General features: G+C 41.6%; 1 protein-coding gene across 3 annotated transcripts; it reads left to right on the top strand.

Moving 5' to 3' along the window:
• Nucleotides 1-340: 340 nt before the first annotated feature.
• Nucleotides 341-14387, top strand: LOC309342919 (alpha-1-antitrypsin-like). 3 transcript variants are annotated; one of them, XM_081863892.1, is made up of 5 exons: nt 341-437; nt 1505-2192; nt 5884-6154; nt 7687-7834; nt 14004-14387. In XM_081863892.1, the coding sequence occupies exons 2-5, from the start codon at nt 1526-1528 to the stop codon at nt 14205-14207; spliced, it is 1290 nt and encodes a 429-aa protein (XP_081720018.1). In that variant the 5' UTR covers nt 341-437; nt 1505-1525; the 3' UTR covers nt 14208-14387. The 3 variants fall into 3 exon arrangements, with proteins under 3 accessions (XP_081720018.1, XP_081720017.1, XP_081720016.1); XM_081863891.1 differs by having other exon boundaries at nt 387-437; nt 1422-2192; XM_081863890.1 differs by having other exon boundaries at nt 419-437; nt 1387-2192.
• The last annotated feature ends 8984 nt before the right edge of the window (nt 14388-23371 follow it).

Genomic DNA, 23371 nt, shown 5'->3' on the forward strand with positions numbered 1-23371 from the left:
AGTATTTTTAGATCACCCAATAACTGAGGCTCTGCACATAGAATTGTAGAGTTGGAAGGAACCATGAGGCCCATCTAGTCCAGGAATATAGTCAGGTATCTGTGCCTCTGAGCAAGCAGTGGTGGGTGCCTCAATAAATGGCCACAGTATTAGCTTGGACTACTCAGAAATGAGTGGCTTGAGATCCCTTTGGTCAGGGAAGTTCATGCTTATTTATTTAAAATCCAGCTCTTTATCAACCTGTAGTACCATTGCACAAAGGTCGGGCGGAAGCTACAAATCCCTTGCATCACATTTTGTACCCGACTCCCTTTGGCAACCCGTATTTGCTCTGCTTAATGGTTAATAATGAATACTGTGTACAAGCCTGGTATATAAATCACAGGTTTAAGAGGATCGTAGTGCAGAAGGGTGCTGCGATATTCTTTTGGTGAACTGTAAGTAAGCTATACATTCTTTTTCACTCCTCTCTCTAGCTTGTTTTGGCATAGCTTATGATATCCAGTGTTTATTTCCTTTCCTTTTCTAGGTTAACATCCATGCAGAACTAAATCAATCTCTGTTTAATGTTCAGACAGATTGGGATTTATAGGCTAGATCAATGGCTATATTCTAAGTGGGGCTTAATCTCAGATGCAGCAACTTGTTATGGTAGCATCAAATCTCACCCACTCCCATTACATGACTGGTTCATCAAACCGAAAGCTCAGAAGTTCCATGACAGGTGGTACAGAGCAGCCCAGTAGAGTCACTTCTGCACCATAAAGCACATGGACATGGCAGATGCCAGAATCTTCCTCTGCTATGTAAAAGGAAAGGGTACCACTGCACACTTCTTAAACAAGTGCCTGCATGTTCAGGCCAGCATCTAAGAATATGAGTCATTTCTTTGTTTCTGTGTGTGGCTGGGTGCATAAATGACTGGAACTACTGGCACAGTTCTATTCCCATTCAAGTTGATGGCAGAATTTCATTAATTTTATGACAAAGCAGGGATAAACCAAAGTTGCCTAAAGGGGATCAGTTAGGATTCTCAGGTAAGCATCAGAATGAAAATGAAATAGTCTTTGCTATTCAAAAGTTGATTTCAAAATGATATGTGAAAATAACTATATACATAGATACAGGCATATATAGGTATAGATACATAGTTGTAAAAATTAATATTACTATGTTAAATTCCGAAAAGTGTGAAAACTTGATAGTATCACAAAGAAATATTCCATGGTTAAAATGTGCCAGTTTTATTTTTAAATAATAAACTTCTTTAAAAAACAAAGCATTGAAACACTGAAAAACACAAATGTGGAAACCATTTTCTATCAAAACTCTATTCTGTATGTAATTTAGTGAAACTAACAACATTCTTTCTTACGCCACTCACAGGAAAGGTGAATTATTTCTGTTGTATAAATGTATAGGTCTAGGGCAGAATTCGCCTTTGTTGCAGAGTACACATGCATTTTTGGATTGATCCTTTAACATCTTGTGTGGGAATTATCAGCAGAAGAATTGCAAATCCCAAATGAAGCTGGTCATCACCCTCTCCTTGTTACTGATTAGTCTTGAAGTCCAGTGCCATCAACTCCCAGGACACAACGATGACCAGGCTAGCCAAGGAGACAAGACGTTACTGGAACATCCACACCTTTCTTCAGAAGAACAGAGACAGGATTCCTCCAGCTATCTTAAGATAGGTCCCAGTAACTCTGACTTTGCATTCACATTCTACAGGAACATAGCTTCAGGCGCGGGTTCAAGGAACATTTTCTTCTCCCCAATCAGCATCTCTGCAGCTTTTGCACTGCTGACCCTGGGTGCCAAGTCGGAAACCCAAAGTCAGATTCACAAAGGACTCGCGTTTAACCTGTCAGTGACTGAGGAGAATGAGATACACAAAGGATTCCGCCACCTCATCCATGCCCTTCACCGCCCGGATAACAAAGCACAGGTGAAGATGGGAAATGCCTTGTTCATTGAGCAGTCGTTGAAGTTTCTGCCTAAGTTTTTGGAGGATGTCAAAACCTTCTATGAAGCAGAAGGCTTCCTCACCAACTTCACCATTCCCAGAGCGGCCAAAAGGCAGATAAATGATTATGTGCAGAACAAAACTCAGGGGAAAATAGCCCATGCGCTCGAGGACCTCGATCCAAGCACTATACTGGTTCTTGTGAACTACATTTTCTTCAAAGGTAAGTTGGAAGAGTAATTAACTGAAGGGACTGGCAACACAAATTTCCTTTAAGAGGAGTGCTCTAGTTCAGGGCTCCAGTCAGCCCCGAATTAGGAGCCTTGGAACTCCCACTAGAGGCAGTAATGACCACCATCTTGGATGGCTTTAAAAGATGGTGGGACAAATTCATGGAGGAGGAGGCTTTCAATGGCTCCTAGCTATTGGCTATGAATCCCAGTTGCTGGAAACCTCAAGAGTGGAGATTGCTTATGAACTCATGCCCTGCTTGCAGGTTTCCCCACAAGCATCTGGGTGGCCACTGTGAGAACAGAATGCTGCAGTAGATGGGCCATTGGCCTCATCCAGTAGACTCCTATGTTCTTACGCTTGCAGTGCTGTTCAGGGAATTTCAGTACTGGGGAAGGGAAAAGAGACACCTTTTCTCTCTGCCCGCCCTCCTACACTTCCCCTGCTGTGCTGGGTAGCATTAGAAGTTTGCCAGTCCCAAACCTAAGTGCTTTATAGTTATATGGCAGAGATGGGCATTCCATGCTGGAAATTGAGAAAAGGGAAAAGATGTGCCTCTTTTCTTATTTGAGAGACAAAATGGTTCCATTTTCCTTTCTTCCTCCTGAAACTTCCCTATAATAACTCAAGGGGTGAGTGGGAGCTATTATAATAAGCATTAGCATTCATTGTGTTAATAATGTTATTATTACCATTCTGAAGAAATTTTAAAATATCCCTGTTCACCCAGGCATTTGATTGCTAACAGATACTGCTCCTGGCAACCTTGAAATTATGAGCTGTAAGGATAGGCCACTGTAAATGTTTTTAGATGTTCTAAATGTGTTCTTAATTATCTTGATGTGCTTATTCATTATTATTTTTTGAATTGTATTGTCATCCTGCTTTGCTCTTTGCCATCCTGGGCTCCTTTGGCAGGACAGGCAGCACAGAAAATTAATATCTTCATAAATTAGGGCATGTAAATTCCAGCCCTAATCCCAGTTCCCCACCCAAGATGCTTAGTATAAGCATACCTACCCAAATACTGCATACCTGCTGTTCTCATTCCTGAGCACTATGCGTATAAAGTATGATCATACCACTTTAAACAGTCCTGGCTTCCCCCAAAGCTTCCTGAGAACTGTAGTTTAAGGGTGCTATTCCTCTCACAGAGCTACAATTCCCAGAGTGCTTTTACAGTCAATCTCTTTTCCCAGGGAACTCTGTGAGGGGAATAGGGGCCTCTTAAACTCCAACTCCCAGGATGTCTTGGAGGAAGCTAGAACTGTTTAAAGTGGCATGATATTGCTTTGAATTTACAGTGTGGATGGGGCCCTAGACACATTGCACTCATGAGGGGAAACTTGAGTAGAAAAGTGCTGAGTGGCTGCATCTTGAGGCTTACTTTTGTCATCCAGTGGACTCTCTCACTGTGATTAAACTGATCTTCCAAGGTCCTTAATCATGCAAGGAGCCTTTCTGCTCCACAAGTTACACTAGAAGACAAGGAAACAGAAAGCACCCACATGACAGTAGGGACAGGGCTAAAGCTCTGGCCCTACAGCTCTTTTCTACTTTTTTTGCCCTTCCGCCATTATAATATCTGAAGAGGGCTAGAATCTGCCTGGCTCCTGCTTTCATTAGACTTTTTCTCTCTCCCTTTCTCTGTGGGCTGGAGTACCATTGATCTTCTGAAAGGAACCTTCTGTCACAAGTTCTTCTCAGGCAATTTATGTAGCTTTATTTTTTTTTTAAAAAAAAAGACAATGTTTTATTTTTATTTTTTTAAAAAAATAACCACATTTCTGTATACCTAGGAGGTCCTCCCCAAAAATTTAAAAACCACCTTTCCTGTTGCTTCCATTTTGTGATCATTTTTTTCCCAAGCTGATAGGCATTCAACTAGCTGACATCACTATTAAAGGGAATAAGTGGGACCTGAAATGCAATGTTGCAGATATATATCCCTGTTAGGTGGGCATACAAACATGTAACGATGGCAACTTTTTAAGGCTCTGATAAATACTCATTCATCTAAAACTCTCAAGAGCTGTTGTGCTCACATCTTTCTTGTGTGTTTCCCATAGGCACTGTGAGAACAGGATGATGGACTAGATAGAAAAGCCAGTTGGATCAGACCAGTGGCCTGTCTGCTTATGCCTTTTTGAAAAAAATGTTGTTCCTGAAACAACAGAGAAGGGTAGTGGAGATCTCAAATTTTTGTGTTCGTAGTTGGGTTTTAGAGCAGAGTATAGCGCCAATGAAATTGCAGCCTGCCATGGAATGTCAAATTTTAATTTGTTAGGAAGAGCAAACTTCCAGTAAACATGAGCAGTTGAAAAGAAAAAAAAAACATGCTAAAAGGTACAACATAACGATTAGCTCAAAGTCAGAGAGGAGGACAAGAGACTCTTTTGGTAGAAGCTTCATCCCTTTGCATGGCAAGGCCCCATGACCACCCTGTTCCCTAAGGTGCAAATAACTAGACAACACACAGCTTATTGGGTTTTGGGGATCAAGTAAGGCCACAACTTTATTGGTTACAGATACGAAAGGTTTGGCCATAGGCATTGAGGTAAGCAATGGCGCATGACACTCCCGCCCGTCCGCCAAGAGGGTGAAGCCAGTGGTCCGCATTGGAAAAGTGGGATGGCCCTAGCTCCCATCTGGGCATCGTACAGGAGCTGCCTTTTAACAGGATCTCCTTACTCATGGAGGGGCAGACAGAGGCTATAACCTCCCCTCCAACCAAGTCTAGGTTTACCCAATGCCTAACCGCCTTACAAGGTTGTGACAATTGCTATGAGGCAGCCAAAAACCCAAATGATGGAGCCAGTTTGCCAGGTGGAAATAAATTCCTGACCGGGCCCTGAATCTAGCGACCGACGTTGTCCATAGCAAGGTCGCACCACTGGTAAAAAAACACCAACCCTAATCTGAGGGAGGGTGGGCGGGAGAACCGGCACAGAGAGAGAGTTCAAAAGACCCTGCTGGCTTGATATTTATCCTTCCCCTGGGCATGGTACCAAGTGCTACTACTGGTCATTGGCACCGTGGCCAGGTAATGCCCCATGCATCACTGCCACCATTGGCCAATTTGGTGGCAGGAGTACAATCTGGCTGGCAATAGGCCAGTTCATAGGGGAGACACAGTGCCCGCCCACCCCAGGAGGGCCACCTGCCCCAGGAGGGCAAACGAACTTACTCTGTGAGTATTCCACTGTGTCCCATTGACATTTTCACTATTTTGTGTACTGTTTTGCAAGCAGCCGCTACAGTTACGTATTTTTCACTCTATAAGATGCACCAGACCACAAGACACACCTAAGTTTTGGAGGAGGAAAACAAGAAAAAAAATATTCTGAATCTCAGAAGCCAGAACAGCAAGAGGGATCGCTGCTCAGTGAAAGCAGCAATCCCTCTTGCTGTTCTGGCTTCTGGGATAGCTGTGCAGCCTGCATTCACTCCATAAGACGCACACACATTTCCCCTTACTTTTTAGGAGGGAAAAAGTGAGTCTTATAGAGTAAAAAATACGGTATTTTGTCTAGATTTTAGGATATATATTTTTAATCACTCACTTCTATGCCTCTTGCATTTCCTGTACTTACATGATGAAATACTTACCTGTTGCACACAAAGTTGCCTTTGGAGGGAATTAAAAATCATGCAACTCTTTTGCCTAATATTTTTCTTCCAAGCTTACTGGCAACACCCTTTTGACACTCACATGATCCGGGGAAGAGACTTCTTTGTGGATGCAAACACTACGGTGAAAGCCAGCCTGATGTATCGAAAAGGCTACTACAAATACCTCCATGATGAAGACTTGTCTTGCTGGGTGGTGGAGATTCCATACAAAGGAGATGCCACGTCTTTCTTCATTCTGCCTGACGAAGGAAAACTGGAGCATGTGGAAGGTGCATTGGTAAAAGAAAGTCTGTCTAAATGGATAGCATCTTTTAAAACAGAGTAAGTTTTTTCTCTGCACCGTTTCTTCAAATGCTGCTAATTCAAAGAGTTGAAGCTTTTTGTTTTAAAAGGATACCAGATATATATATATATATATATATATATATATATATATATATATTTATATACACACACACCAGTTTCAGGGGGCCACTGGTAAGGACACCCCATAGACCTAACCTTGGCTACTGCTGTCAGCCCCCTAACCTCAGGTTTATCGAGATGTGGGTTCAGGCTGGCCGATATCTGGTTTTCAACACTGTGACATATCACCAGCTAAACATTGTGATGTACCGATAGATCACAATGTCTGAAATAAGGATGGAACTATGCAGAGGCAAACAGTAGGGCTCATGTCAGGATGCTGCCAGTAGCTCCTGGCTGTTTGCCCAGGAAAGTATAAAGACAAGAAAAGGTTTCTTGCCATCCTTTTTCATTTCAATACTTACAGTGAGAGGCTATAGAAACCAGCCTCTTGGATAAGGGCATTGTCCCGAGTGAATCTCCACCCCCCCCCCCCGTCTCTCCCACTTCCTCCTTCATCACTTCTATGGGTGCTGCTACGTGCCCTCTGCCTTTGAGCTCTTTGTTCTCCTACTTTTATGGCCAGGTTCTGGGAGATGGAGGGTCTGGGATGCTTTCTGATGGCACTGTGTCAACCAGCTGACTTTCCACTTCTGCCTCCTCCTTCTCCTCTCCCATTATTTCCCAACTTTCCCCCTCATCTGCCTCTGAGCTGTGACCCCCAGCAAACCCCTGTTGTAAATCTATACTGTCTTCCTCTTCCTCTTCCCTAGAAGGGTCAGGATGGGGACGCAGTCTCCATCATTCCTTCTCTACCCAGTCCCTGACACTGATGGTTCCAATCTGCCTGATGAGCTACCTGTTTTCGAGCCATAGGCTCCCAAGGTGTGAGGCAATGGGAGCTTCCCTGGGAGCGAGTCCTCTGAATCTGAGGAGCCCATTAAAAAAGCAGTGAGAAATCTCCATCCCATGGGCCTAACGGAGCCCAGTAGGGGTCCTAATTTGTCCTATTAGTTCATCTCTCCCTAAACCACATTCACCTGCCCACACAAGGCATTATATATGATGTTAGTTGTGGGGCAGGTTATGACACAGCACCTTGGCATAATAACTGTGGTTTGCAGGTGCTGCCAATCAGCTGATCACCAGCACTTGCAAACCCCTGAGAATTTGCCGCCGTGATTTGATTTCAGCGGACATTATGGCGATATCAGTCCCACACACCTGTCAAAATGGCACATGGCAGTTGCTGGAGGTCAGGATCTGGCCTGCAAGGTAGATCCAGTTCCTAACTCCCTCTACTAAAGCAATGTATTCTGGCCTGGGAGGACTTGGAGTGGAGAAACAGTGACCCTTTAAGAGGCTTCAAGAGACCCTTCCTATGCACTGGGGCCCTTTTCCAAGCTTGAATGTGCATCAAGGCCAGGGAATGTCACTGTGTGTGTCATGACTCAACAGCTGAACACCAATGAAATAACATATGGATTCTTTTTCTTTTTCTTCATCAGCAATGTACGTCTTTTCATCCCCAAATTTTCCATTTCTGCATCCTATGATGTCAAAGACTTATTACAGAAGATGGGTGTGCAAGACGTCTTTAATGACGCTGCTGATCTGTCTGGCATTACCGGAGAACGTGACCTGATGGTTTCCAAAGTAAGTGCTTTCTCTCTTTGATCAAGTGCTTCCTTAAACCTTCATGCTCTGTCATTTGGTCCTTGATTTAAAAGAGGACAACATTACCTCCAATAATTTCTCAGAAGCACGTGAAGAACATCTGAGAAGGAACTCTTTTTGTTGATATTTTTCTCATTTGCAGGAAGCCATGAAAACGTTGCAAAATGTGAATCACAGATCCATACCATACACTTAAAGTGAATTCAGTGCACATTTATCTTTTAAATAATATTTATTACTTTCCCAATTTAAACACTACAAAAAAAGAACAATACAATACAACACAAAAACACCACACAACACCAACACATTTAAACTAACACGGAAGACGCTATCACTACCACTCTCCATGCTGCTCTGTTCCATCTGGAGCAGCCGGGGAGTTATGTGAGGCTGCTGTTTGTGGATTTTAGCTCTGCTTTTAACACTATCCTCCCCCATAGACTGGTGTCCAAGCTAGAGGCGATTGGACTCTCCAACTCCACCTGTCTCTGGGTTTTGGACTTTTTGTCAGAACGTTCTCAGAGGGTTAGAGTAGGGTCACATATGTCCACAGCCCTTAGCCTTAACACCGGCTCACCACAGGGTTGTGTGTTGAGTCCCCTGCTCTATACTCTCTATACGTATGATTGTACAGCCATTTATTCCAGCAACAAAATCATCAAGTTTGCTGATGACACTACGGTGGTGGGGCTCATTTCAGGAGGGGATGAGTCCGCCTATCGGGACGAGGTGGAGCGGCTTTGTGCTTGGTGTGGAGAGAACAATCTGGCTCTTAATACGGCTAAGACCAAGGAATTGGTGGTGGATTACAGGAAAAAAAAGGCGGACATTCAGCCCTTGTATATCAACGGGGAACGGGTGGAGAGGGTGGCGGAATTCAGGTTTTTGGGAGTGACTATCGATCAGGGCATGACTTGGAGCGCAAATACCACTGCTCTGGTGAAGAAGGCCCAGCAGAGAATTTATTTCCTCAGACTTTTAAAGAAGAACAATCTGAGTGAGAGACTGCTGGTGTCCTTCTACCGAGGCTCCATAGAGAGCATTCTCACATACTGTATTTGTGCCTGGTTCTCCAGCTGTACAGCTAGGAAGAGGAAGGTGCTCCAGAAGGTCATAACCACAGCCCAAAGGATTATTGGTCATCCCCTCCCATCTTTGGAAGAACTGTACGGTTCCCGTTGTCTTAGGAAAGCAAACAATATCCTGCAGGATGCATCTCACCCGGGACACAGTCTGTTTGTACTACTGCCTTCTGGCAGGAGATACAGAAACATCAAGTCAAGGACAAATAGACTGAAAAATAGTTTCTATCCAAGAGCTGTGGCCTTCTTAAATGCAGTAACTCGATAGTGTGACCTGGGAGTTTGATGGGTGTGGGTGTGGGTGTGGCTGGAATGTGGTTTGTTTGGTTGTTGTTGTTGTTTTGCTTTTGTTGTTTTTAAGGGATGGCATCCAATTTCGTTGCACTTGTGCAATGTTGCACTTGTGTAATGACAATAAAGAATCTATCTATCTATCTATCTATCTAACAAAACCAAACACAAAAAAACAATTTAAAACACATCAAATAATGTCAATATCTTATCTTTCATTCACTTATTTCCGCGACCTCCTCACACCTCCCTTTTTGTATTCCACTTTTGTTAACTGTTTCAGCAATTCCTTTCCATCTTTCTCTCTTTTCTAACCTATAATTATCTTAACACATTCTAACCTTATTTTTCCCTTTAATACTCTATTAATCTATTTATACTTAATTCCTTATAACATTTCTACTAAAGCCATATAACTTCATTCCAACATTTTCCTAGCATTCATTAATTTTACAGTGTTTCCGTAAATAATCTTTAAACTTTTTCCAGTCTTCTTCCACCGACTCTTCTCCCTGGTCTCGGATTCTGCCAGTCATTTCCGCCAGTTCCATGTAGTCCATCAACTTCATCTGCCATTCTTCCCGGGTGGGTAAATCTTGTGTCTTCCAATACTTCGCGATAAGTATTCTTGCTGCTGTTGTTGCATACATAAAAAATGTTCTATCCTTCTTTAGCACCAATTGGCCGACCATGCCCAGGAGAAAAGCCTCTGGTTTCTTCAGGAAGGTATATTTAAATACCTTTTTCATTTCATTATAAATCATCTCCCAGAATGTCTTAATCCTTGGGCATGTCCACCAAAGGTGAAAGAATGTACTTTCAATCTCATTACATTTCCAACATTTATTATCGAGCAGATGGTAAATTTTTGCAAGCTTGACTGGTGTCATGTACCACCTATAAATCATTTTCATTAAGTTTTCTCTTAGGGCATTACATGCCGTAAATTTCATACCTGTGGTCCATAACTGTTCCCAGTCAGCCATCATTATATTATGTCCAACATCTTGTGCCCATTTAATCATAACTGATTTCACCATTTCATCCTGAGTGTTCCATTTCAACAGCAAGTTATACATTCTTGACAAATTCTTCATATTTGAGTCTAACAATTCTGTTTCCAATTTTGATTTTTCCACTGCATGTTCTGGATGGCCCCTTCCACCTCCTGATCCGTTATTTTATAATTCAACATTAGCTGTTTTTCCTGAGAGATTTTGTGTAGTCCATTTATTTTCAAAAATTGATCAATGTCCATTTCTTTCTGCTTCTCCTGTGTATAAAGTTGTTTGAAATATCTCTGAAAACACTTCCTGATCTCCACTGGGTTCTGTATATTCTTGCTTTCCACTTCCAAATTCGTAATAGTATTAAGTTTTTGTCTTTTTTCCATTTGCCAGGCCAACAATTTTCCACACTTATTTGCTGATTCAAATGTCTTTTGCCTCATCTGTTTAATCTTCCATTCTATTTCCTGATTCATCAACTTCATATATTGTACTTGGTATAACTTTATATCTTTCAGGATCTCCTGAGACTTTGGTTTTGCTCTCAGTTTCTTCTCTCCTTCCTTTATTTTTTCCAAGATTTTATCCTTTTTTTCGTTCTGAGTTCTTTTCTTAATTGCATTCTGTTGTATTAGGAATCCTCTCATAACCGCTTTGCTTGCGTCCCAAATTACTCTTTTTTCCATTGTAGTATTCATATTTATCTCAAAGTAGTCTCTTAGAGTTTTTTTGGGTGGGAGTTTCCCCAAGGCCTATCTTTCAGTTTCAAAGGAAGAAAAATAAAAATAAGATCAGTAGAAGATAAAGTAAAGTTTTTGTATAAATACGAAGAAGATCTCCAGAAGGGACTTGGAAAAGAGCCAAGAGCATCGGATAGAAGATCACCAAACAGGGGAATATTGGATATATCAGCATTATCCTTTGGACTGGATCTTCCAGTGAACGTGTTACCACCACCACCAACAGAAGAAGAGGAATATCAGCGTAACTACATGATGGCATTGCAGGTTTTGAGTTGGAATGTTAATGGACTGAATTCCCCAGAAAAAAGGCAGAGAGTTTTTCATTTACTGAAAAAAGAACATTTGGACTTGATTTGTCTACAAGAAACACATGTGATAAGGCTACACAGGAAGATATTGAGTAATAAAAGATTGGGCCAAGAATTTATCTCATCAGATAAAGTTAAAAAAAGAGGAGTGGTCCTTTATGCAAAGGAGAGCCTATCACCGAAATTCATATTTAAAGATGATCAAGGAAGATTTGTTGCAATTGAAATTCAATTACAAGGAGAGAAATTCCTAATTGTAGGTATTTAAGAAGTTACATGAGATCCTGATGGATTACATGGACTATAATATGATTTTGATGGGAGATATGAATGGAGTGGTGTCTACAAATATGGACAAGGCACTGAGAGAGGTGATCACCAAAGATGGTAGACTACCAAAAACCTTTTTTGACATGACTGAAAATATGGACTTAGTTGACATTTGGAGAGTGAAGAACCCTCTGGGAAGAGAGGGAACTTTCTTCTCTGAGGCTAAAATGACATGGACAAGAATTGACCAAATGTGGGTAACCAGGGGATTGGCTCCGAAGAGCAGCAAAGTGGAGATCTGCCCCAAAACTTGCTCTGATCATAATGCTGTGAAGATGGAAATGAAATTGATGCCAACAGGTTCCTTTAGATGGAGGATGAACGATACTTTGTTTAGGAATGAAGAGGTGATCAGGCACATTTAAAGCACATGCTTCCCTCAAAGAATCCTGGAAGCTGGAATTTCACCTCCACAGACTTACAATTCCCAGAACCTTGACAAACTACAGTTCCCAGAATGCCCTGGGGAAAGTCATGTGCTTTAAATTTGCATTGAATGTGCCTTAAATCTAGACTCAGCCACACTTCCTTTTGTGCTGCATTTCTAGGCATAGGTCCTGGCTTTCCAGGTCTGAGCAGAGATTTATTATTATTATTATTATTATTATTATTATTATTATTATTATTCCCTGTGCTTTCTCCAGGAGAACCCTTGTTTTACTGCTGAATTTGAGCAAATGACAATCAGGTTTTCAAGCATTGTCATTTGCTCTGATTCAGCAGTAAAAGGTGGGTTTTCCTGGGGGAAATGGTGGGACCAAAAAAAAACAACCAGCCACAAAAACAAATCTGGGAAACCCAAACCTGTGCGTAGAAAGCATGGAGTGACGGGAAATGTGGGTGAGCCTTCAGTGATGTTGGTTTGTCTTTAGACTGACACCTGAAGAATGTATTCTTCCAGGAGTCTCATGGTTAACTGTCGATTGGATGGTACATCAAGGTTATCTGGGCACTGAACAAAAGAGAACACTGAAACAATTCAAACTGCAATTCAAATAAAACCAGTGAATATGGCATAAAAATGCATAGGCAAAAGTGCTACACTCCCCCTTGAAGGAGCAGGTCCACCGCTGGGGGTACAAATTGATCCACACAGTCCCTGAAAGTTCATTGGCCTCAGTGGTTAGGAGTGCCTGTTTCCTGCTATATAGTCCCTTTTGGACAGAGATGAATCAGCCATGGTACTCCCTGCTCTGGTAACTTCCAGAATGCATTATTGGAATCTCTGCTTTGTGAGGCAGCCCCTGAAAATGACTTGGAAACTTCAGCTGATCCAACATGCAGCGGCCAGATTATGAGCTGGGGTTCCAACTAGAACCTGCATAAATCCACATTTTAAACCACCTACCTGGTTGCCAGATTGCTTCCAGACCAAATTCAAGGGGCTTGCATTAATGTTCAAAGCCCTAAATGACTTAAATCCCAAAGGTCTGAAATACCTTCTCCTTCTCTACAGTCCCCCCCTTGGGTGCTAAGACTAGCAAGGGAGATCCTCCTGGTAATTATTATTATTATTATTATTATTTATATCCCACCCTCCCCAGCTGAAGCCGGGCTTAGAGCGGCTAACAACAGTAAAATAATACAACATTCTAAAATCATTTCATTATAAAATCAGTTCAAATCAAATGCCCTCAGAATTCAGGGAATGAGGGCCTGGGAGACAGCATTCTCTGCAACAGCCCCTAAGTTGTAGAATTCCCTCTCCACAAAGGTGTGACTTTGTTTTGTATTCCCCATCATGTGCTGAAGACACACTTCTTTACCCTGACTTTTGACAGCGCAGTATATTTTGGGATGTACCATATTCTTGTGGACTGTGGAGACATTTAGAAGACCCCATTTCTCCTCAAAGAGCTACAATAGCCAGAGCAGTTTAACATTCAATCCCCCTTCCCAGGGAACTCTGTGAATTGTAGCTCTGTGAACAGAAAAGGGGTCTCCTAAGAACTCTTAGCACCCTGGACAAGCTACCCCCAGGATTCCTTGGGGGAAGCCATGATTGCTTAAAGTGGTACAGCACCACTTTCAATGTACAGTGCAGAAGGGACCTAGGTTGCAGTATGTGCTTGTTTGTAGTGTTGGCATAGTGCCCAGGACATTTTCTCCTGTTTGTGAATGTGCTCACGCCGCCCTCGCCCGCCCCTCCAGGTTGGTAACCCCCGCTTTAGCTAAAAGAGCAAACAGCCTCTTGGATTTGAAGGTCATTGTGGACAAGCTATCACAGAGAAAGAATTACAGTAGATAAAACAGCTGCTTCAGGGAGATCTAATGGAAAGATCCTCAGTATGAGAACAATGATCATCACAAGGGTGTCCATATTCATCTGTGAACTACTGGAGAATGTGACTTGCAGACAATGATATGTTGTTCTTTCCTCACAGGCCATTCACAAGACTGTGCTGGATGTTAACGAGAGTGGCACTGAGGCAGCGGCAGTCACCACGATAGAGTTTATGTTCCGTTCCGCTCCATTTCAACCTGTACTTACTATCAGTTTCAACAGACCCTTCCTGATTATTATTTTAGATAAGGCAACACGGAGCATTCTCTTCCTGGGGAAGATCATCAACCCTACCGTGCAATGACTATTAGAAGAGCCAGAGTATTACGAGTACAGCCTTTTTAGGAGATTAAAAAACTGGATTTCCCACTTTGCATTTTCTTAGCCCAGTCCTGGTGGTGCCCATAACCAGTTGTCTCTGGGATGAATAAGAAGACGACTGACTTCAAAGCCATTTTATAATAAAAATGATTTTAAAACATTGTGATATTGTGGGTTAACTTCATGCTCCACCCTTTTGAATCTGCAATATGTTTCTGTCCTTGAAAGGGGCCCACAAATCCCTAGGTGACCTCCTAAATCCCATTTTAGAAAATCAAGTCCCTAAATGAAGGCTGAGCAGATGGTAGATCACAATCAGCCAGTAGATTTGCAGGAGAGTTTCTGCCTCCCAGTTCTTTGAACGGCAACAACAAAATGAGTTTGCCCAGGTAAAGTAGGCTGCTGAAATGAGGGGAAAAGCTAACCAGAAGTGGACTTGTGTATGAAACGATAATAACCTCAGTTCAGTTCTGGTTCTGAAAATAAATTCAAACCAACTCAGAAGGTGCTCAGAGGCATACTGTGTCCTTTAATTCTAACTGTATCTCTTTTACATATGGCATTTTACATCTGATTGGTAGATATTGGGGTTCTGCAGGGGGAAACAAACTAAAACTGAGAAGCCTTCCATGCCCCTATCATAAGGAAGAATTTCTCTGTGGAGATAAATGGCTGGCACTAGGCCAGGAGAATCAGGCATGATTCTTAGTGACTCTCATTTTTCTTCCATTGGACAAAGTATGCAGAATACAATCAGGACACGTTAGTAAGTAAATGTGTGATAAAAAGGCAACAACCACAAAATGTGGAAAGTAGAATAGCACCCCAAAATAAGCCATCATCTTCTGTGCCCTGCCTGGGGGCTCATGGGCAGATGGCTCCCAACACTCTTCCTCATCCAGCCAGTCCCTGACATCAGGAGACCCCATTCCACTCAGAGTTACAATTCCCAAAATGCCCTGGGGAGACGGATTGATTGTTAAACTACTCCGAAGCCTTTCTTTTCCCCCTGATAAAATTTCTGAGAAGACCACTTTGCAGAACTTTCTCCTAATATTATCTACCACTATGTTGGGGAACCAACTTCTGTGGGCCTTGACATACCTGTTTGGCCCAGGTGCTGATGCTAGGCCTGTTCACTACTATACTCGGGGGGGGGGGGTCATTTGGGACCTCAGGCCCAAGGTCCAGCTCTAGCTGCACTGCTGGGGTGTGCAAGCCACCAAGAGAACTGAGCAGTCCCAGCAACAACAATTTACTCGTTAATGTTGCGTCTAAAAGAGAAAGCCTAAAGAGAAAGCCTAAAGAAATGATCTATAATGAAATTAAGAAAGTCCTTAAATGGACATTTACTAAATGGACATTTACTAAGAATGTCCTTAAATGGACATTTACTAAGAAACCAGAGGCTTTTCTCCTGGGCATGGTTGGCCAATTGGTGCCAAAGAAGGATAGGACTTTCTTTATGTATGCTACTACTGCAGCAAGAATTCTTCTGGCAAAGTATTGGAAGATGCAAGAACTACCTACTCTGGAAGAATGGCAGACAAAGGTGATTGACTTCATGGGACTGGCAGAGATGACCGGCAGAATTCGTGACCAGGGGAAAGAGGCAGTGGAAGAAGACTGGAAGAAATTTAAAATATATCTTAAAAACTGTTGTAAAATTGATGAGTGTTAAGATGTCAAGGGGTAAGAAGCAGAGAATTACAGCTGTAACCAACAAATTTATGGGAATTTAATGAAGGGAACTAAATGGATAAATTGACTAAAGGGTTGCTAAAAAAATTCTTTCTAAAATAAGGATGCAGCGAAAGGGAGGTATGGGGAAGTCGATTGAAAGAAGTTACAAGAAAATAAGACTATGAATTTATGTTTGATTTGTTTATGTTTGTTTGTGTTTTGTGATGTGTTTGTCTTTTAATTATGTGTTTTAAAAATTGAATAAAAATTATTTAAAAAAAAAAAAAAAGAGAAAGCCTAAAGCAGAAACGTCAAATTTGGAAAGCAATACAGCATAGAAACAAGACGCAGCTCTGGAAAACTATTGGGTGGATAACAGTCAAATATTTTGCTGCCGATTTCACTCTCACAAGTCCACTCACCTTCTCTGGTGGGTAGATAACAGTCAAATATTTTGCTGCCGATTTCACTCTCACAAGTCCACTCACCTTCTCTGGTGGGTGCCATTGAGGGCTGGCATCCCCAGAGGCATAGGAAGTGGGTACAGTGGGGGCAGGCCGCCCTGGGTGTCATCGCTGAGGGAGGTGACATTTGGCGTACTGCCCGCCCGCGACTCCCAAGCCTACCTGCAGCTGTCGGGGGAAAGGGGAGCTGCACCGCTTTGTTGGCAGCCTTCCCCCCTTCCCCCTTCATTTTGACAGCTCAGGGGAGACTTGGGAGTCGCGGGTGGGCGGCACACCCAGGGGTGACATTTGGCGCACTGCCCACCCATGACTCCCAAGCCTACCCCGAGCTGACAATGTGTGTGGGGGGGGGAGTGACAAAAAAAGCAGTACCGGGTACCACCTGACCTTGCTATGCCTCTGGGCCCCCCCCTCCATGTGCCAGGTTCCGATGTGGGAAATCCCAAGGACTGTTTCCCAGGCAGCAAAGGAAGCCTCTGGGCTGAACTTGCTGCCTGGGTAATTGGTCCTGCCAACTCGCCTAATCAGCGAATCATGAGTAGACCAGCGGGGGTGGGCCTAGCCTGCCTCTTTGGTATATTACAAAGGCACATGGTGTGCTCTGCAGACACTTTCTGTTGGCGTTCCCACCCTTTATATATTGCTGTTGCATGTTGTTCTGCCTGACCTTGGTATGGTATAACTGGTCGCCGTATTCAGGGCCAAGTTACATACCTCTTACATCTGTTGTGGCCTGCTTTCACCCAAATATTTTGCTGGTGATTTTGCTCTCACAAGAAGTAGTGATGACCACTAACTTGATGGCTTTGAAAGAGGAATACACAAATTTGTGGAAGATGAAGATAGCAGCCATGATGTCTAGGTTCTACTATCAGAGTTGGAGGCCGCATGATTCTGAATGCCAGTTGCTGTGAATCACAATGGGGGCGAGTGCTGTTATGTCCTGCTTGAGCTCCCACAAGCATCTGGTTGGCCACTGCTAGTAGATTGGCCATTGAACTGATTCAACAGACTTTCTTATGTTAGTATTTTTTTTGAAAAATTATCTACAAAGAGACAACCTTTTAAACAGGGTACAGGAACCTTTTTCACCTTCCAGTAGTAGGTAAGAGCAGAGGCAAAAGTGAATAAATGTAATTACCTTTATATAGTAGGCTAGGTTCTACACCCCGCTCTGACCTCCATCTAGAAAAACAGGATGAATTATTAGAGTTCATTGACACATTCTAGCCAAGCAAAAACACTCAAGGGGAAGAAAACAGCCAGTGAGAGGCGCATACACTGGGGAGAAAAGTATGGAGAGAGTTTGGGGGCCCAGGTAGAAGGGCCTGAGGTTCCCGACACCCTCACCTGAGACCTAAAGAGATGAGGAAATGTGACTATTTCCATCTGTGAAAATCTGGGAGAATATGAGAGAAGACATGGGGCCACAAAATGACTTGAAGCTATAATGTTTGGGGCCATTCATATGACCCCTTATCTTGGCTGCTGATACCATTGTGCAAAGTCTAGAGACCACTTGAAAACCCATTGCTTCACATTCTGCTCTCTGTCCCTTTGATAATCCATGTTTGTTCTGCTTAATGGTTAATGCTGAAGACTAAGTATTATATAAGTCTGATGCATAACTAAGCAAGGAATCACATAGCCCCTAGAGTCAGTTGGAGATTCTGTAAGTATGATATATATATTTATTTTTCTCTTTATGTCTTTATGTTTTATTGAATTCTATGCATGGGAACAGGACAGTACAAGAGTCTTCATCCATTTTCTCTCTTCCCCCACCTTCCTATCCCTTCTCACTGACTTTGGTTTATCACAAAATCAGGGATGCAAAACATGACCATCAGAATCACCAATTATCTCAAGCACACACATAACAAAAATATTAACCAACAACATTTTTTGTTGATTGGACTGGATACTTTTTTATTCTGCAGAGATCAGCATTTGGGATGCAATATCTCAGAATGCATGTTTTCATGGGAATTTGTCCCACCCTGAGTTGGGCACATTTAACCCCAAACTGGAAGCTCAAAAGTTCTGCAAAATGTGGCCCATTGCCAACACTGGACATTAATGAATATGTATCTAAAGCACAAACTCCCTTAAGGAGTCTCAAAGCAGCTAACAATCTCCATTCCCTTCCTCCCCCACAACAAACACTCTGTGAGGTGAGTGAGGTTGAGAGACTTCAGAGAAGTGTGACTAGCCCAAGGTTGCCCAGCAGCTGCATGTGGAGGAGTGGGGAAGCAAACCCGGTTCACCAGATTGCGAGTCCACCGCTCTTAACCACTACACCACACTGGCGGTTTCCTGGTTGGCGAGGGGAGTCAAACCCTTCACCCAATTCTCTAAAATAAAATGAAATAGTTTTTGCCTTCAGGAAGATGATCTGTTAATGATGCAAACATATATTTTGAATGAATATTTTATTAAATGCATTATGATCAGTCTAGAAAGCAAGTAAGGAAGCTTGCAAACTTAAACACAAAAGAAAGACATTTGATATATGGAATAATTTAATAGTAGCTTCTTTTAAAAAATGGAAACAATATTTTATCAAAATGTCATTGTTCTATACAAAACCTATACAAACCTGTGCAGCTAACTTTTGAAATGTCTTGTTATGCTATTCACAAGCTCCATGGATGAATCATGTTGTGTGATTTACAAGCCTAATCCACCGTTTTGACAGTCCCAATCATTTCCAGTGGAATCAATTCTTTAACAAAACCCTGTGCTTTAAACAGAGTTGAACAGGATAATTTGATTAAAAATAAATGCCTTACTGTCTGCAGGCTATTTTCTTTTTGGAAAAATAGTTACTGATCCCATTGAAGGTTTTAATCTACCTCTCCTTACTACTGAGTGTTCTCCAAGTTCACTGTCACCACGTCCCAGGACATCATAAGGACTCTGAGGGTCATGGAGATATGCTATTGCAATAACTTGTGAAATAGCTCTCTCCCTAAACAACAGGAAAATGATAGGGCAAACAATGCGTAACTCCAGCAAATCATTGGGGTGGAAATAATGGTGGCTTTATGAAACATTAAGGCAAGGAAGATATAGCACCAATGAAGCTTCCCTCCATCCGGAAAACAGATTATTTCCTTGTATACAGTGAGATTACACAAGCACCCCCACTCAGCTCTCTTAGTCTTAATTCCCCTTGTTTACTGATGCATACCCACCAAACCCAAAAGTCAGTTGCCCTGTTTCATTCAGCAGCCTAACAGCCCACAGATAGAAGCTGTTCTTTACCCTGTTGGTGCGACTAATCATGCTTCTGTATCTTCTGCCTGAGGGCAGGAGATCAAGAAAGTGCCGGCCAGGGTGTGAATGATCCCTGAGAATTTTCCTCACTCTCCTGAGGCAACGTTCTTCCGCTATTTCATCCAGTGGATTCACGGGACAGCCCATAATATCTTGTGCTGTATTCACCACCCTCTGTAGGCACTTCCTATCAGATTATGTCAAACCAGCGTACAACACCAAAGCAATATTTTGTGGCCTAAACTTTCATCTGTACTAATATTACGTCTTAAGAGTACGGTAAGCTAAAAGTCTCCAGGCACTGCAGTTGCCCACTAGGGAATCTCACTTGGTGAGGTTGATGTTGCCAGCCTTCATGTCACATTTGCCTAAGACATCAGTATAGGGAAACCTTCCTGATGCTATTGGATCCCAGCATCCCTCAGCTCCAGACAGCACAGTTCGTGGTCAGGGATGGTGGGAGTTGTACTCCCACAACATCTAGAGCATGGGTAGGCAAACTTTTTTTTTTTTTTTTAAAGATATTTATTAGAATTTCCAATTTAATACAAAAAAACCAACAAAAAACAAAAATGCACAAAAAATAACAAAAACACAAAAACACACTGTTAAAAAACAAAACAAATATAATTTCCATTACTTATTTCCATTACCTTGTTTCCCAGAACTCCTCTCACCTCCCCCTTTTGTATTCCAGTTCAAATTCTTAACTCAGCAAATCCTTATTGTAACTTATTATAACTTATTTTAACTTATTGCTCAACCTTTGCATTACAGCTGGTAACCACTTGATTTCTGTCCAACATCATTCTAACATTCATTAATTTTACAATATTTCTGCAAATAATCTTTAAATTTCTTCCAGTCCTCTTCCGCCGACTCTTTTCCCTGGTCTCGGATTCTGCCGGTCATTTCTGCCAGTCCCATATAGTCAATCATCTTCATCTGCCATTCTTCCAGAGTGGGTAGGTCTTGTGTCTTCCAATATTTTGCAATCAATATTCTTGCTGCTGTTGTTGCATACATAAAAAAGGTTCTATCCTTCTTTGGCACCAATTGGCCAACCATGCCCAGGAGAAAGGCCTCTGGTTTCTTCAAGAAGGTATATTTAAATACCTTTTTCATTTCATTATAGATCATTTCCCAGAAAGCCTTAATCCTTGGGCATGTCCACCAAAGGTGAAAGAATGTACCTTCAGTTTCTTTACATTTCCAACATTTATTATCGGCCAAATGATAAATTTTTGCAAGCTTGACTGGGGTCATGTACCACCTATACATCATTTTCATTATATTCTCTCTTAAGGCATTACATGCCGTAAATTTCAAATCGGTGGTCCATAACTGTTCCCAGTCAGCAAACATAATATTATGTCCAACATCCTGTGCCCATTTAATCATGACAGATTTTACTGTTTCATCCTGCGTGTTCCATTTCAGCAGCAAGTTATACATCTTTGACAAAATCTTGGTTTTGGGTTCTAACAATTCTGTTTCTAATTTCGATTTTTCCACCTGGAATCCAATTTTCTTGTCTAGTTTATAAGCCTCCATTATCTGATGATAATGAAACCAGTCTCCCACTTTATCTTTTAATTTTTCAAAGCTCTGCAATTTCCATTTGTCTCCCTCTTGCTCCAAAATTTCCCAGTATTTTGGCCATTTGGACTCCATATTGAGTCTTTTGAAAGCTTTCGCTTCCATTGGTGACAACCACCTTGGGGTTTTGTTTTCCAATAGGTCTTTGTATCTTATCCAAACATTAAACAGTGCTTTCCTGACAATATGGTTTTTAAATGCTTTATGTACTTTAACCTTGTCGTACCACAAGTATGCATGCCACCCAAATGCATTATTAAATCCTTCTAGATCCAAAGTGTCTGTGTTTTCAAGAAGCAGCCAATCTTTCAACCAGCAGAATGCTGCTGATTCATAATAAAGTTTAAGGTCTGGCAGGGCAATTCCCCCCCTTTCCTTTACATCAGTTAATATTTTAAATTTTATTCTGGGCTTCTTGCCCTGCCAGACAAATCTAGAGATATCTTTCTCCCACTTCTTGAAACAATCCACCTTGTCCACAGTTTGCAATGTTTGGAACAAAAACAACATTCTAGGCAATACATTCATTTTTATAACTGCGATTCGACCCAACAAGGAAAGCTTCAAATTTGACCAAGTTTCTAAATCTTTTTTCACTTCTGACCAACCTTTTTCATAATTATCTTTAAATAAGTTCATATTTTTTGCTGTCATATTAATCCCCAGATATTTCACTTTCTTAACTAAAGTCAAGCCTGTCTCATTCTGAAACCTTTCTTTTTCAATTGGTGTTAAATTTTTCTCTAAAACCTTAGTTTTTAACTTATTCAATTTAAATCCTGCCACTTGACCCAGTAGCATGGGTAGGCAAACTAAGGCCCAAGGGCCAGATCCGGCCCAATCTCCTTCTAAATCCGGGCCATGGACGGTCCGAGAATCAGCGTGTTTTTACATGAGTAGAAAGTGTCCTTTTATTTAAAATACATCCCTTGGTTATTTGTGGGGCATAGGAATTAGTTCATTTTTTATCCCCCCCCCAAAAAAAAATATAGTCCAGCATCCCACAAGGTCTGAGGAACAGTGGACCAGCCCCCTGCTGAAAAAGTTTGCTGACCCCTGATCTTGAGGAACAGGTTCACTGTCCCTTGCTCAAAGCTTTTCAATCTGCCATTACCTCATGGCCTCAGTGGGTAAAATGAAGGGACACACTAGCAGGCAAAAAAGAAATTGCATCGCATTTTGGTTCTCTGCCTTCCTTGGAAAACCCTTGTTTGTTCTGATTAATGGTTAATTATGAAAATGGGCATTTGGGGCAGATCAATAATTAAGAAATAGTGGCAGAGGCCTGCTTAATATTTATAAGAGCAGGTTAAAATATCGGGGGGGGAGCAAGAAACTAAATTTGTAAATCAGGATAGTGGGAAAAGCTAAAGAGGATAATTTGACGGGCTTTTGGGGTGATTCACTTGCAACTTTGGCAGGTGCTGGTTTTTATGATATCTAAGTAAGGAATGCACATTGAATAAATCCAGCATATGTTAAAAGAAAGGACTTGAATAGAGATGTGCTAATGACTTTCTTGAATAATTCAAAAGATTTCATATTAAGAACAGCTAGAGATAAACCAGAATTTGCAAAACTGGGAGTGAAAATCAAATACTTTTTTTCATAGATCTCTCACCAGTGTCCCTCCCTGCAAAAAATAACCATGAATTATGTTTTCTGACTGGGAGACTAAAGAAATGATATACGTGGGGTATATGTTCTAGTATATTTTTTTGATATGGGTGTAGGTGCTATACAATTAAAATTAAAGAGGAAACATTGCCTTACATAAATATGTTGGATGAAGGGGAAATTGAAGCTACTGCTTCATTGAATAATTCCAAGTTAGCCTAATAAAGGGGGGAATCATTCGTTGAGTGACAGAATGGGGGAATATTGTTTTAAGGATGAATGGAAATTGCTTGTAGAATTTACAAAATATACATATAATGTAAATATGGACAAATATAATAGTTTTTCTATGTAGTAAAATGTAAAGTGTGTGTGTATCTTTAATACAGTTTGTTTACTTGAAAAAACAACCTTGAGTTTTGGATTTCCAAAGGTGCTTGTTTATGCAGCTCTTTGCCAAACAGCTCTGGTCCAAACTGGAGGGACCATCAGCATTTAGCAGTTG

The sequence above is a fragment of the Podarcis erhardii genome (assembly GCF_964252035.2).
Source record: "Podarcis erhardii genome assembly, chromosome: 1".
In the NCBI taxonomy this organism is placed as follows: Eukaryota; Metazoa; Chordata; class Lepidosauria; order Squamata; family Lacertidae; genus Podarcis; species Podarcis erhardii.